This window comes from Nothoprocta perdicaria, unplaced genomic scaffold (genome assembly GCF_003342845.1).
Source record: "Nothoprocta perdicaria isolate Ctin4 unplaced genomic scaffold, notPer1 scaffold_107, whole genome shotgun sequence".
Lineage (NCBI taxonomy): Eukaryota > Metazoa > Chordata > Aves > Tinamiformes > Tinamidae > Nothoprocta > Nothoprocta perdicaria.
In genome coordinates, this window is record NW_020454172.1 from 465,364 (window position 1) to 481,391 (window position 16,028).

The 16,028-nt window shown below is 38.7% G+C and overlaps 2 protein-coding genes across 2 annotated transcripts; both read left to right on the plus strand.

Moving 5' to 3' along the window:
* The first annotated feature begins 255 nt into the window (after window positions 1-255).
* On the plus strand, window positions 256-8,940 carry VDAC1 (voltage dependent anion channel 1). Its single transcript, XM_026045773.1, has 8 exons — window positions 256-337; window positions 847-896; window positions 1,260-1,412; window positions 1,496-1,548; window positions 3,614-3,841; window positions 6,721-6,871; window positions 7,305-7,362; window positions 8,098-8,940. The coding sequence occupies exons 1-8, from the start codon at window positions 271-273 to the stop codon at window positions 8,187-8,189; spliced, it is 852 nt and encodes a 283-aa protein (XP_025901558.1). The 5' UTR covers window positions 256-270; the 3' UTR covers window positions 8,190-8,940.
* Window positions 8,941-9,617: 677 nt separating this feature from the next.
* On the plus strand, window positions 9,618-15,540 carry CUNH5orf15 (chromosome unknown C5orf15 homolog). Its single transcript, XM_026045546.1, has 3 exons — window positions 9,618-9,714; window positions 12,021-12,604; window positions 14,292-15,540. The coding sequence occupies exons 1-3, from the start codon at window positions 9,618-9,620 to the stop codon at window positions 14,421-14,423; spliced, it is 813 nt and encodes a 270-aa protein (XP_025901331.1). The 3' UTR covers window positions 14,424-15,540.
* Window positions 15,541-16,028: the final 488 nt, after the last annotated feature.

The window sequence follows — 16,028 nt, forward strand, 5'->3', positions numbered from 1 at the left end:
AGTTTCTGCTTTTTCTTTTATTTGTTCTGCAACCTGTTTCTCATCCTTGTGGCAAATGCTACTGTTAATCATTAATGTTTGCTAATGAAGGAGATCAAATCACAGTATTTGCTCTAGTTACTTTCCTCACATTGTGTTAAATTGTTAGGTAGTGGATAGAGACTTAGGAATTTGGCTTAGGTTGCCAGTTACTGAACTAGCATAAATAACCAAGTCTCCAAATACTGTAATCTTCCTCTCTCTATATATGTAATTATTTATTTTCAGAAAATGGCTGTTCCACCAGCTTATGCTGATTTGGGAAAATCTGCCAGAGATGTTTTCACCAAGGGATATGGTAAATATAAAACTGTTCTTTTGTTTAACTAATTCCTAAAACTGATTTGTCATGATTTTACTGCATTTCACTGACAAAAATTCCAATATTTCTCATTAGTTTTTGAATAGTTTTATATCAGAGCTTCGTGTTTTCCTCCCTGCCCCCTGAAGGGCAAGTAATTGAATTCTGATGACATTTTTCCTTTTACCCCCACGTCTGTCTGCACTATATTTTCACTCGTCCCTTTTATCATGAGTCAAGGACATCCATGTCAGTAGTTTGCTTATGAACAAAACGCTATTCAGGAGGAATAAACCCCCTATCACCTAATTTGGCCCTARTGATATTGATGAAGTCAGCTGGACTAGTTCAGTCAATATATCCTGTCTGATATAATCAGCTCGTAGGAAAACATGTTGTAGTAGCTGTATTTCATGGGAGATCTAGAAAGGAGTTTTTAAGATCATTTCTAAGTTATCTTTTCATTAACATTTGTATAATACTTTTTTTGTTTACCCATTTTCTAGGTTTTGGGTTAATCAAACTTGATTTGAAAACTAAATCTGAAAATGGACTGGTGAGTTGGACCTGAAACACCTGAAAGTTCTTGTGTTTGCTATATGTTCATGTTGACAGTGTAAATGTCTATTCCTTATTCTGCCCTTGCCAGTTTTCCTATATATTATGAACCTGCAAGATGCGCTGTATCAACACTGGAATCCATTTTTGTGGGGCAAACCTGTGTTGATATTAATGCCTAGCAAAATGTTTYCAAAGTTTTTGAGAGTGATGCAGTATTAAATATCCCAAAATTGTAATTTCAAATTAAATTATAATGACTAATTCCTTCGATAAATTTAAGGTGTGTGTGTATGTGTCTCTGTATGTATGTTTGTGTGTRTATATATATATAAATACTTTTTTTTCTTTCCATTTTTAGGAATTTACAAGCTCAGGTTCAGCAAACTCAGAAACAAGCAAAGTTAGTGGTAGTTTGGAAACAAAATACAGATGGGTGGAATACGGATTGATGTTCACAGAAAAATGGAACACGGACAACACGCTAGGCACTGAGATTACTCTTGAAGATCAGGTATTTTGGGCTCAAAGCATACACATTACCAATTATCTCTCTTTAAATTCTGAATGAAACTATTGAATTTCTTTCCTGTTCAGCTTGCAAAAGGACTGAAGCTGACGTTTGACTCCTCATTTTCTCCTAACACTGGGTAAGTTGTGACTAAGTTTGAGTGACAAAAAAAGCATTTTTGGTTTTAGTTGTACAGAATGCCAGCTTATTTCTTATACTTCTTCTGCCATAAGATATAAAGACAGGTTCTAATCAGTGTATGCATGTCACATGTCATTGAAATATTAGTATTAACTTTTTAAACATGAGTTGTAGCAAGCAAAATTTTTAAATTTAGTTTAAATTAAATTAAAAATTTAAATATAATTATTTCCAAATTAGATGAAGAATTGGAGAAGGCTTTTTTTTTTCCCTCTTGTTGCTTATTTTCGGCCCTGTTGGGAGATGTGTGCTTAGCTACTGTCTGAATAAAAACTCTGAACAAATCGACTGTAATTCAGAGCTTAACAAGCTCCATAAGCCAGTTGGCTGCAGCTCTAATAGGTCGCTGCAGTAATTGGGTTCACCTCCCAGGCTGAATTTATCATTTAAATTCTTGCTGGGCACAATGTGACTTGGTGGTGGATGAGGATTTCTGACCTAGTGATTGGATGCCACGTTTTATGTGGGCCACAGGGATTAAGCAGCAGCTGCAGGACTAGATGTTGATTTATTTTTTTCCCTGATTATCCTTTTGTGAACAGTGTTGCCAGTGAGTCAAAATAGACAAAATATTCTGAAAATTAGTTTTTTGTAGGAGCACATTGCTCTGCAGGCTACCAGGGTAACAGCTTCATTGAATGTTTCAGCCTGTTTTCTGCATTTAGTATCTCCCATTGTAAACTGCTTTCACTGTATTCCTGATTCTAGATTAACTAGATACCTACAGAGTAATTTCTCTTTCTTTGCTGATAATTTTGTTTTATCTGGTGGGATTATTTAAAAAAAAAAAAAAAAAAAAGAGAGAATGATGAGTTGCAGCTGTATAGCTACTTGTCAGGAACTTCACAGAGGTAACATCTGATTTATAACAAATTTCTCCCCTGCAGGAGATTATTATTTGCAGGGAATGCAGGGAGATTATTATAATCTGAGTAAATGATGTAATATTCAGTCGTGTTGCAACCAGGCTGAAGTTGATAGGGGTGCATCATGTGTGATTATGACACACCTTCCYCTCCCTCTTTACTGCTGTTTCTGAGTCTTTTGACTGGGAAAGTCACCTTCAGAAATGCCCTGCGTCAGCTCACGTCCGTCCCCAYGGATGCTGGTAGGAAGATGTTCCATGGATTTTTATGGAAATTGCAGACAGGGCAGGCCGTGTGTGAGGGCTTTTGGCTTTCCTGCTCTTTACCTTTGATCTCTTCCTTTGCTGCTGCAGAAGAGATGAGTTTAGGCCTGAAAACAGAGCAGTTCAAAATGCAGGAGATGCTTGAGCTGAATACACTGGATGTGAGTCTGCTGCTTTGCTTAAATGCACTGACAAAGGAGGAAACACTGTTCTGGCCCATCATACTAAAGGAAGCAAATGACTTGAAGCTTATTTRTATGTTTACTTCAAAAGAAAACAAACCTCTGTCCTTTTCTACAGCTATAAATATTAAAATGTGTGTATATAAAGCATCGTAAGGRCAAAAGGGGGTGCTAGAGCCACTCAAGTCACTTAGTTCTTAGCAGCCAGACTTCTCCTCAGGCAGCTGGAGGCAGAGCAGCATTTCCGAACTTACCCCTTCACTAGGATTGTCCGAGGATTGTTTGTGTGCGACAGCCCAGCGCTGCTTTCTGTGGCCAACATGTAAACTCTTGCAGTTCCTGTTACCTCCTTCTCCCTGGGAAAGTTGAACCACAACAAAATCAGATCTGTGTGACGTGATGAATGGCTTTTGTCGTCGTGGGTCTGCTGCTTTTTCGAACACAGCTCAGGAGTGTTCTTTATTATAGCACACAGCATCTTCTTGCTTTCTTGCACAGAATTTACTGCAGGGGAATTAGATTTTTGCAAGTCTGCAGTGCAGAAGGTGACATACCAGCTAGATCTCCAGGCATTTATATGTTTGTTTTCAGGAACTGTTACAGTGAATTGAAGTAACTGACTTGATTAAAGTGCATAAAGGTCTTAAGAGCCTGTATTTTTCAAAGTAATGCTTTGTTTTGTTTTCCTTTAGGAAAAAGAGTGCTAAAGTTAAGTCGGGTTACAAGCGGGAACACATCAACATTGGCTGTGACATGGATTTTGATATCGCTGGTCCTTCGATACGAGGAGCTCTGGTGCTTGGCTATGAGGGCTGGTTGGCAGGTTACCAAATGACTTTTGAGACCACTAAGTCCAGAATAACCCAGAGCAACTTTGCTGTTGGCTATAAAACTGATGAATTCCAGCTTCACACTAATGTGTAAGTATTGGCAGGCAGGCCTTTAAACATAAGAATTTAAAAGGATTTTGCTGTTTACTAGAAGAATGATAGGAAAAGACTTTCACTTTCAGGGTGAAAGAGGGAATGTAAAGCTGGGAATGCAAAATGCAATTTTGCAGTAGCTTTTGTTTGAATTATGTGGGTGAGGGATTGATGAAAAGAACTGAAAGTGAGTGAATACTAAAGCATTCAGAGCCTGTTCTTCTGAAAGATATTTAGTGGAATAATGACAAATCACATTTTCTTCATGGGGAAAAAAAAAGATAAAAGCAGTGTCTCCCTTTTGCACATATCAAGATTTCCAATTGGAAATGGTAGCTTGATCTGTAGGAGAAATAATTAATCAGAGGATGAACAAGAATGGGAGAAAAAGGAAATGCTGGAAGAGCTACGGACCAAATTTGTGTTAGTATCGGAAGGGCAATGGTCTGAAATTTTGTCTTATTGCTGAACCCCCTAATAATCTATTTACATGACATTTATCTTTCCTGCATATGTGTACAGGAAAGGAAAACAGGACAAAATTTCATAAAARCCTTCATTTCTTCCATCTCCTGCCGCCTGTGAAGAAAACAATTTATGCCTTTTGACAGCATTTAAGATTAGCTGATCCTTAATCCTTTCTTCTCTCCCCTTTCCCATTAGCTAATTGGGTATTTTGCATGTAGCAGAGCCCTCACAGGCTGTTCCTGCTCAGGACTGAACAACTCTGCGCTCTCAGAGCTGCTCCTTCCACGGCTCTTTGGTCCGTTCCATGCTGRTTTTCAGGGATCTGCATTAGGAAACCTGAATTCCCTCACCGAACAACCTTTACAGGGCAGATGCTGTGTTTGAGGGATTGCCAAGCACAAGTGTGTGGGCAGGAAATTCCATCCAAACAGCGTGCAGGATCCCCTTGTACTCAGAAGCTGAATAGTTTCCTCAAACACAGGGGCTTTCAACTCTATGATACTGTAGGAGATAAAACATTGTATTATGGGCCTTTGCTATAAAATGCTGTAATTCTACTTTTAATTAAGGCAGTGGCAGCAAATAACTTCAGATCAGTAAGATCTGAGCCTCCCCTACCATCTCTTTGATCCACAAAGGTCTATTTCTCTGGTAGCTGTTACTCTTTAGAAATGATAAATATTCCTTAGGAGGAAGCCTAGGTYGTTCATTATTTCTCACCTGTGAGCTGAAAGACAGAAACAGTGATGTGTGATATGAACAAAAATTTTAATTATTGCTTTAATGGATTTGTTAGGGACTCTTAATGTGTTTCAGCTCTGAAACATGACAGTTTTTGCTAAATTCAGGAAACAGTTGTATTTTGAATGCCCACCACTAGCGTACTGGCTTTTATCTAGACAGCTGAGTGTTTCAAAGAAGTATGGCAGAGTAGATAAATTAACTAGGTGGGGCTTGAGATACCTTGTTTTGTTTCTGGCTGTTTCGCAGACCTCTTGGTGGCTTCAGGAAGATACTTAATGGTGCCTAAATCATTTGTGTAGGAGGGTAGTATTTTTGACCTACAAACAAAAAGTACTATTATTATTATTAAAATGAGCTTTTGCTTTTTTTTTTTTTTTTTAATGATACGTGATAACTAAAGGGAGGCAGGGCTGGATAATTTCTAATCTGAAATATGACTTTCCTCGTTTTTTGAGCATAGCTCAGACCGCCCCCTAATGTTGCAGGTCAAGACAGAGCTGTATGGGAAGCTTGCACAAAATCTGCCTGTATAACCAGCTCTACTCAGTCCTTTTTAATCCCTCCTTTTCTTGAGAACCAAGCACATGCAGTTATATGTGAGCTTCAGGCTTATCTGAAGTAAGTATTGTAGTGTTTTTTTTCTGGAAGAATTGCTCTAACGATTTAAAAAGTTGCTGCTATTGCTTGAACATTAAAGTAGGTGTATTATGATCGTCTGTGCAACTGTTAAAAACTAATAAGCATGGACCAAATGGATAAAACCAGAGAGATCCTAAATCTGCCTTTATCWTCCTTCAAGGGTTTGTATACTGTAATAAGTGGAGCTAGCCTATTTTACAATTGAGAAATAATCCAAAGTATTTTATTTGCAGAGGTCTTCATGTGGTTTAAAGCCTGTTTCATGCAAAGTATTTCTATCCTCTTTTAAGAAAATGGGCCAAAAATGGAAATTCATGTGTGCAATTTTACTAGGAGTGAAAAGCTTAGTGAAATTTCTGCTGTGGTTTATATGATCTGAATGACTTCTAAGGTTTTGCATTTTATTTTAGTTACCATGCTGTATCCCTGTTGTGACATTGGTGTAGATGGTAACTGAAGGTCTGCTACTCATTAGCAGTGATTGGAGGTTCCCATAATTTAACTGTTGCCTAGTGCTATATGGGAACCGAAGTTAGTCCCATTTCAGTTTCTAGCTCAGAGTGTGAATATATCATTAGGACTATTGCAAATGGAATTAATTTACAAGAGCTGATGTAGTTTGATATTMAATTGTCATCTGCACTTCTAATGTGCTTCATGTACGCCTAGTGAAAACATGCTGGTGAGACAGTGCTGGGAGCGCTTGCCTGTAGATGAGYGCTCGCTCGCAGTGACCAGGGTATGGCCTGGGAAGATGGGTGTCTGGGAGAGGGATTATTGATTATTTCACACATGTGCGGCCAGGAGGGAATCTCTTAACCACAAAGACTCCCATCTACAGAGAAGGGAATATGGGAACCTTTCGTCTTTGCCTATTTTGGAGAGTTTGTCTTGGCTTTTCTTCAGTCATAGGTGTTGCAGACACTGAATGAAGTAAAAGCGAATGCTTTRCAAATAGAGATCTTGCTGAAAAAGCTGTTATTTCGGGGGTCCAGCTTAAAACTAGAGTGATGTATTAATTTTAGGAACGATGGAACAGAATTTGGAGGCTCCATTTACCAGAAGGTGAATGATAAATTGGAAACTGCCGTGAATCTTGCTTGGACAGCTGGTAATAGCAACACCCGCTTTGGAATAGCAGCCAAGTATCAGATCGATCCCGACGCCTCTTTTTCTGTGAGTGCTATACATGTACATTTATGAGCATTTGAAAACAAGCTCTTGTAATGGAAATGTGAAGCAGCCTTATATCAGTGAGTAAAGCACTTCTTAATGCAATTCTTTGGAGTGTAGTTGGCACATTTTCTGTATCTTTTTGTGTGTATCAGCATGACACCGTAACTATTGGATTTACATTGCAAGTGATACAGAGTGCTTTGTCATGAGCACTGAGCACTGTTCTGAGCGGTTCTCATGTTAGCCTTGTGGAAAAAAATTATAACCTTGTTTAATAAAGAATATTGCAGATTGGTTGAGATTTTGTAAGTGATGGCAAAATATGCTCTATGTTATTCTTGTGATTTSAAATGAGAACTCATTCACCACAGTTAAAAGGCATTCAAGAAGAAATGCATCGAATTATTTACATTCTGTATTTTTTATCTTTTAGGCTAAAGTGAACAACTCCAGTCTGATTGGTTTAGGATACACACAGACTTTGAAGCCAGGTAAGTCTATGCAAAAGAAATTCCGACATCAGATAAGCTCTATTTCAGTTTTGAAATATTGAAGAATTTCTGGTGACAAAATGTAACTAGTTTTGTAACACTGTTGTCCCTGTATCAACCTAATACTGGACTTCTTGAGGAGCAGCTTTGTTAATTCTGGACATTATCAAAAGCAGAATTATTAGAGACCATTATCTACTGACGAGTCAGATACGCTTTTGTGTTTATATGGATTGTATCTACAGTTAGATGTTCCACAGATAGGTAAATAAATTTTTAGTACTTGCAGTCTTCGTACTGAGTTTGTTTTGCTTGAAAATGTAACACCATCAAGGTCCACTGGCCTCAGGTACAATTTTTCTGCTATTGTTGGTCCCAATTCCAGTCCCAATTTTTCTCATTGTTGGATTATCTCACTCTAAAATTAATTAGTGGACTAACAGGAGCTGTCTGATTGATTTTTAATTACTTGGAATGGTAAAATGAAGCAGAGTCCAGCCTCAAGGTTTGTTTATCTAAATATACAGGCTAAATTCAGAACGATTTCCCATTCGTAGCTCAACTACTCTGCAAGTTACTTCYTAAATCAACAACAACAACAAAAAGCCCAAACAACCATTACAAGCAGTTATGTTTACCTAGCTCTCCAATAAATGGAAGCAGCAGCATAGCTACTGAATCTACAGCTCATTCCAAATTTTAACAGTTGTTTTCTCTCTCACTTCTATTTTACAGGCATCAAACTGACATTGTCAGCTTTGTTGGATGGCAAGAATGTCAATGCAGGTGGTCACAAACTTGGTCTAGGATTGGAATTTGAAGCATAAAAAGTGATGCCACCATCGCTGTTTTGAAGATMCTTTAACGCATAGCTACCTTCAGAATATAGTGTACCTTTCAATGTTYTATGTATGGGATGCAAGTTCCTGCTGAGTATCAGTCATGCTAGTGCTGGTTTATGATGGCTAAGCTAAAGATGTTTCAGAAGCGAGCCAAAAACAAACAAAAAAATCCTAATTCCAGGCATTTTCCGAATGTTGTTGCCACATAAGAAATGTGAAGGTATTGATTAGCTTTACTGGAGTATTGACTACCCAGGGAGTATGTGAATGTGCTGTAAAAATAATGACTTTAAGAATTACAATCCACTSTAGTGAATTGTGGTCTGTACGCCGAATACCCTGACACTACGCGTTCAGAGCTTCAGTGAGAGAATGTGTAAAATTGCCTGAGAAAAAAAAGGGATTTTTTTTTCTTTTGATAGGTATTTCAGAAATGTTTTGTCTTTATTTAGTTACCTTACACCTACAGCTCTCTTCAGAATGCTTTAGGCCGTCCACCTTRTGTAACTCTGTCGCAGAGGAAGTTTAATGTGACTCAGCCAACACTACTTGTCCTGTGCTGTGGTTCCTTTCCCTTGCACTGAACGGGAAGCTTGTAAGACAGAGCCATAATCAGGGAAGGAAGAGTCTTTGTAACTGTAATCACGCAGTTGCATCACTTCAAATTTGCAATGGACTTTTGTTACCACTTTTTCTTTTAGCAATTAAATGGGTATGTTTTTAGAGTCTTCCATTTTGTGTGGAACTAGACCCCAAAATGCTGTACCTGACACTACTAAAAATTGATTAAAAAAAGCAAACCCGACTTGAATAAAATATTGAAATGTCATCTTCATCTTCTTTGTCTTATATTGACTGTAAAAATAACTTCATACTGCTGTGTTCTGACTGAAGGAGAAGTTGCAGCCTGCGTAATGTGCTCTGGGTGTCCCTGCTTGATCAGGAAGGGTTGGATTAGATGATCTCGAGAGCTCCCTTCCAACTCAGCTGTTACGTGATAATATATCTTGGATCTAGAAACAGAGCAGCAGCATGTTATTGTACTTTCTGTAGCACTTGCTGAATAATTTGGTTCATTTTTTGAGGCAGTCTATTTTGAAAATGTTTCTCAAAACCCAGACATTAAAAAAAGCACGGTACAGAGATAATTAAATAGTCAATTCTTCAGTCTTCAGACCAGCAGCAAAACGAGAACTAAGGGCGTGCTCCCTGTTACGCCCTTTTACCTCAGGGTGTAACGGTCGCGTAAGCCCCGCCCCTTTCCCAACGGTCGGCGGGGGCGACTGCGCATGCGCGGGCTCCCCAACGGGGCCGGCTGCGCATGCGGCCTCCCCTCCCGCCCTGCTCCCCTTGCGCGCATGCGCGGCGCCGGGGGCGGCGCCATCGCCACGTCGCTGGGGGCAGCCCGCGAACATGGCGGCCGCCGGCGTGAGGGGAGCCCCGGGGAGCCGCGCGCTCGGCCTGGTGCTGCTGCTGCTCTGCGGCCGGGCCCTGGCCGAGGCGGCCGTCGGTGAGCGCGGGGCACGCGGGGAAGGGCTGCGGGGGGTGTTACCGGCTGCGGTTTGGGTGCCGGCCGGGTAGGCCGCCTCGCCGCCTTCCAGCCTCGCTCTTCGAGCCGCCTCTCTGCCTTTGGACGCCGCTTTCATTTGCTAGAAAAYAAGTTAATCCTGGTCCCTGTGCTTTCCTTTGACGAGTTTCCACCAAACATGAATAAGAGATGTGTGTGTCGAGTGCAGTGAGGTTTTACTCTTTCCAGGTAGATCGTTGTCTGGGCAGTGGAGAAGCAGAGATTTCCGGAGGAAACGAAGGGGATATTTAACCTGTTGAGAGGAGAAGCTCCCAGCTTCTCCCAACAGGTTAAATGAGGARCAACCAGTTACGTTTGTGCTGCTCCTTGCCTGTGGAAAGGGATAGGGAATAGTGGGAAAAGAGATTCAGGTTTGGCCACAAAGCAAGAACTTTTAATTTCAAAGATTGTGAAATATTTCTGTCTTCAGAAATATGTTTTTGCAAATGATATTTTCCCTGTAATGTTTACTGAGAACACGATGTTGTTAATTCTTCTGCTTGTGTGATTAATCATTAAAGTCTGTTTATTAACCTGAGGCGTCTCTCAAGTGTAGGAGCTCCTGTTTACATCAGCTCTGAACAGTGCAGCCTCCAATTATGTCAGCAAGTTTTGAGGAGATGCCACAAATCAGTTATGGTTTTAGTTTCTAAACTTGCTGCAATTGTAAAACAAAAGATCAAAGCTTCTTTGGGGAGGTTTAAGAGTAAATTATTTTTCTCTTTAGTGTGAAATCACTGTAGATAGGGAGTAAAGCAATTTTCATTATTTACTGTTTTTTTTTTTTTTTTTGGTGTAGTGTGTTTTCCTTTGATAGAAGTGTGTCCTTCCAAAGAGCCAGCTCAATGTGACTCTATCTAGAATCTGAAATATCACAGTCATAAAATAAGCAAAGGTTATTAGGTAGTTTTTAAGGTGTGATTTTTATGGAAAAGTTGGATAGGGTCTTTGATTTGCCTCTTGGCATTGCTCCTGTTCAGGGAACTCGTGAATAAAAAAATGTTTAAGAATCTGTTTTMTTAGCTTATGTGCTTTTACCATGAAAGGAACAGTTTTTTGAAAAGCTGCTTGTTTATCAGAATTACTGAGGAGTTCAGAAACTGTGGTAGAAAATTCTAGTTCTTTTTATGAGATGGAGAGAGAGGCTGCATTGAGGCTGTTCCTTTTAGATATGTATTGGATTGGCAGCAAGTTGGCCWTGCAAGGACTGAACTGTAATCTTGAGTAGGCTCAAAAATACTTAGTTCTTATTTGCAGAATAAGTTTTTTTTTTCTTCTCTCTGACCTATTTCTAATACTACAAATGTTGAAAGAGGTTGATTTRAAGTAGTAATAAAAGTGGTAGTTTCCTTATTTTAAAGAACAGTTTTGCTATCAATATAACAGATTAATTATGCATCCTTTGAGCCCCTGGTGCAGAGGAATGTTATTCCTTGCTCAGTGGGATTAGTGGGGTCTTTCTGTTTTGCAGTAGGTTAAAGTCTATTTCATGCTGGGAAAGTGTACCAGGTAAACAAGGCGAAGTCTGTTGTAACTGAGCCTCTGCAAATACACGTTTCATGAATAGCGTGATTCAGTGTAGCCTCTGTATAATATTTTACTTCTGAGTAATTTGACACAAGCAATTGGTTGAATGCATCATGGAGCTCTTTAGGAGCACTCAATGAAAGTATTGTCACTTTAAAAAAAGAAAAAATTGAAATGCCAAAAAATACGAGAAGGTGCCGGGCCCTTGTGTGCTGACCAAAGCAGAAGTTGTTGTATGTTCTTATTTTCTTCAGGCAAAATATGGTAGGGAGAAACATTTTAAAGCTCTGTTACCTGCAGGAGATGTTCTCCTCAGCCAAATCCCTGGGAGAAAGCATGAGATGATGGAGAAAATAGTGGTCAAGTATGATCCTACAGGCATCAAGGCATTCATACATGGAGGGTGGTAGGTGCATCTCTAAAGTCCTCAATCTGGAAAGTAAGCATGCTCAGTGTTTGAGGAACACCTTGGCTTGTTGATGTGGTAAGGGTGTCTTTCCCGACTTAAGTGTCTGTCCCCCTGAAGACTTCTTCTTGAAGTTTACAAAGTACAGTTCTGCTTACGATTTCTAAAAAAGTTGGCAGTGTGAAATATCTCCAGTCCATCATGGTAGGATTTATTGGTTGTAAACTACTTGCTGTGTGATCATATTTAATTGACGTGTTGCAAGAGAATTTAATGTCTTGAGTTTAATATTACATGTTTTTTGTCCCTTTCTCAGAGTCTGTAGAAGTAGAGGAGCGTCAGCAAAATATTTCCAGAAGTGAGAATGAAACACTGCAAAATGTGATGGACGGTTTGCACAGCATAACACCAACAAAAAAAGAGGTGCCCCCAACAGCAGCTAAAATCACTCCAATGACTGCAGTAAAACCATCTCCAGCAAGAGGTGATTCTCTGCTCAGTGTCCTCTCTCATGCAGTGACTGTTAGTCCTGTTTCTCAGATGGATGTTGATGCTTCTGAAGACACTAAAATCGAGGAAGAGGATCTTCTAACAGATTTGAAAGACACACTAAATAGTTCTCCGCCCATAATAAAAGAAACTCTGGAATCTGATGGAGATGACTATGGTCCTTATGAAATGACATCGAATTCAAGATACAGTCCAGACCTCCTAGACATGCCAGAAGATGAGGACTCTGACACCATTAGTAATTATAACGAGGAGATTAAGTCCCATGAAGAGAGGATGAAAGATGCTACTGTTGCAGATTTGGAAGAAGACAGCCACTTCTTCTTTCATCTGGTTATAGTTGCCTTCTTAGTAGCTGTTGTTTATATCACCTATCACAACAAGAGGAAGGTAGGTGCACAGTTAAAAGTTAAGGGAGATTGCTTTAGTATTTAAAATTGCTTGGACATTGTCACCATTTTAATAAGAGGAACATGGCTTTTTGGGGAATCAAACTTACTTTGCTTATGAAAAGTTGTGATCATTAATGTCATTTTCATCTATACAGTGAAAACAAACTGGAATCAAACATTTTAGACAGAAAAATCCGAACATGAGCAAACAGTAATATGACACTGACAGTGCCACATAGACATGACTTCCAGAAATAGTGCCTGAGTGAAGTCACTTGAAGGTGATCAACTCGTTGTGGTTCTGCCCAGGATTGTAAACAGCAAATTAAGAAAGCATTAATCTCAGATGATGTGAGGATATTCTTGATATAAGTATGTTAATACTTGTAGGAAATACTCACTTTAAGGTCATTGGTAAATCATAAATATTCCTTGGGCTTAGCTGTAATTTTTTAAAAGCTCTTTATGTTCAGTTTTACACAGACAGGAACCTGCTTATTAGTGATTTGAGGTAAATGTTTCTTCAGCATGAACTAACTCTCTGCATCTCAAAAGTTGCCTGATTAGTAGTGTTTTTTTGTTTGTTGTTGTTCCARATGTATTGCTACCACGGTAATATGCACAGACAAATTATCAGTCACATCATAGATTAATTCTTAGAGCTGGGGAGCCTCACTGTTTCTCTTTATCCTTGTGCTGAACACTGGTTTGGTCCAGGATTCTGGGGAGTCTGGAAAGAACACAAAAAATACTTGTGCTTTACAGTACTGAAACATAGCTCTAAGTGTTTATAGGGGAAAGTGTTCTAGAGTGCCCCTGCTGCTTTTGGAAATTTAACTTTTGAGATAAGTTTGAATAAAATTCCCTCCCTTTCCTACCTAAATGAAATAATATTTGGAAGGTCATTTGGGTAACAGGAAAGTGATCTGTTGCTCTTATACTTCAGCACTCGCATATAATTTTGTGAGCGGAAAATAGACTAGTGCTGTAAATACATAGACAGTGGCATGTATTTATGTAAGACTTAGCTCACTCTCCTTTCTTCCCTTCCTGTGCCTACCTTTATCATCCCTTTGCCAGTACAGCTGTGTTGTGCTGTAAACTGGGTTCCTAATATGAAGTAGGTAGAAGATGGTGCTGAATAGGATAAAGATACCAGATATTCTTAAAACTGAGCACTTCAGTGCTTGTTTTGCCACGTAGTCTCTGTTCAGTGCCCTATTGCTAAAGGGGCACGGAGTGTAATGCAGAAAGAGTTGCGTTGGTGCTGCTCTTCTTGCATTTGTTTCACCACCAGTAATGCAACTTTAACAAGAGTGAAAGGCCAGAATAGGCGAGATGAATAAACAAATGTCACCACATAGGGCAGAATTCTAAATAGGCTGTGCATGCAGTGCAGTACTGCACCGCTTCAGTACATCTGGAGCGCCATATGTGCCCATATTAGAGGAATCATGGGTGGGATGCAGTGGTTTTGCCAAAACTGCAGCTGAGGTTGCAGTATGTGGCTAGGTGACAAGGACAGTATGGAAATGGCTGATGACTTGTGTCATGTTATATAGTAACTGTATTGCCCTTGCTGAGAGCCCTGGATGAGACTGTGATTGCAGATGCAGCTGTTAAACTGGCTCTTGAAGCCAAAATATTTCGCCATGTACTTACATCTTGGTTCTGTTTCCTTGCAGATCTTCTTGTTGGTCCAGAGCCGCAGATGGCGGGATGGCCTGTGCTCTAGAACAGTGGAATATCATCGTTTAGATCAAAATGTTAATGAAGCAATGCCTTCCTTGAAGATAACCAATGATTATGTATTTTGAAAGCACTGTGATTTGCGTTTGCTGAACTTCTCAGTCTTTGCCTGCCTAGTCATGTAATGATATTCAGGTATTCTAAATATGCCGCTTGTGCTGAAGTGAGGGGGACTTTCTGAGACACGGATATTTTTGGGATTAAATCTCATGCAAGGTCAAGGGCTTGATGCATCTGTTTGCTACTTTGGTCAGGTTTTAAATCAGCTATACRGAGTTTAATAATTAGTGCCCTTTCTGTTTATTAAGCATCTTCCCTTTTATCTAGAGCAGTCTTAATAGTGGTAATGCAAAAAAAAAAAAAAAAAAGGCATCAAGTATCTTAAGTTTAATAAATTAATGTTTGGCATCGCTGAATCAAATTAATGATCTCTTTGCTAATCACTGAAATGGTTTATAAATCCTACTGTATTACAGTTCAAAAAATAATTAGTTTTTTTCTGTGCTTAAATCCTGGTGCTGCAAAAATAATTATGTTTAAAATACTTCATTAGAGGAATTATACACTGTATTTCTTTAGAATGCTCCAGATTTATGAGAAGGTCTTGCAGCTTCTTGACTGTCCATATTTTTTTCTTTATATTTATGACTATTTTATTATCTTCATAATTACTGAGTGGAAAATAAACTTTATGATACAATTTTAGTGAAATATGGATGACAGGCTTTCGGTACATCAAAACTCTCTCATGAATTTGAGGACAGTTGGAACACACAGTTGCGTGCTTTGGTACATTGTGAACAGGAGAGGCCTGAGAATGTAAGAGCAAGATATTTTGTTGTTACTCTGACCGAGGTAACAGGCAGATGAAGGTAATAGCATGTGGGGCTGCCAGTCTGTGGAGAGCACATTCTCAATTTTGACAAATATTTAGCATTACTGTAAAGCAATTACTGGTACATTAGGGTTTTTTTATTATTATTCATTTTTAACCATGTCTTTTGTACGTTCATTATTTATGTTTTCATGAGTTGTAAAATTTAAAATCTCTTTAGTTCTCTGTACATTCTGTTTGTGATTTAGTTTTCAAAACTGATTAAATGTGTAAATAATAGTGGATCAGAACCGTAATCAATGACTTGGTATTCACGTAATTATGTAACACTTCGAAAGAAATCAGAATGTTCCGGGTATCGGCATGAAGAGTTTGAAGGCATGTTACTGTCTTACTAGTGAAACACTAAAACTTCAAAATTCTGCCRTTAAACACCTTCTTTTTGTAACCACAAGGAAGTAAAGCACAAACAAAATATACCAAATCTGTTTTCTTGCCATAATTTTTATTATATTTGGACCTGTATCACTTAATATTTTAATAAGGTTTTTAAAATAAATGGCAATAATAATCTTGTGGGTTTTTTTTTTTTAATCTCAGCTATTTTCATGATTTTATATAGTACCTTACTGTGGAGAGTTTATTTATGCCTGGGTCTGAGCAAACTATTCCAAATTATGTTTTTCATTATTGGTGAAATTCAGCCTGTGCAGAGGATATGTGCAGTTTGTTTTRTGCCTCTGTTAAATGATATGTAGGGTATATAGCAAAGTCATTCAAGCTATAAAAATAAAATATTAAATTGAAAAGTTTTTTTWAAAAAAGTTGTATATTAGCA

Bases quoted from the DNA above. Each gene is read 5' to 3' on its own strand.
- VDAC1 (XM_026045773.1), top strand. From the start codon at position 271: ATGGCTGTTCCACCAGCTTATGCTGATTTGGGAAAATCTGCCAGAGAT. The intron at 897-1,259 runs GTGAGTTGGACC...TTCCATTTTTAG, and splicing joins CTAAATCTGAAAATGGACTG to GAATTTACAAGCTCAGGTTC. The intron at 7,363-8,097 runs GTAAGTCTATGC...TCTATTTTACAG, and splicing joins CACACAGACTTTGAAGCCAG to GCATCAAACTGACATTGTCA.
- CUNH5orf15 (XM_026045546.1), top strand. From the start codon at position 9,618: ATGGCGGCCGCCGGCGTGAGGGGAGCCCCGGGGAGCCGCGCGCTCGGC. The intron at 9,715-12,020 runs GTGAGCGCGGGG...TCCCTTTCTCAG, and splicing joins CCTGGCCGAGGCGGCCGTCG to AGTCTGTAGAAGTAGAGGAG. The intron at 12,605-14,291 runs GTAGGTGCACAG...GTTTCCTTGCAG, and splicing joins CCTATCACAACAAGAGGAAG to ATCTTCTTGTTGGTCCAGAG.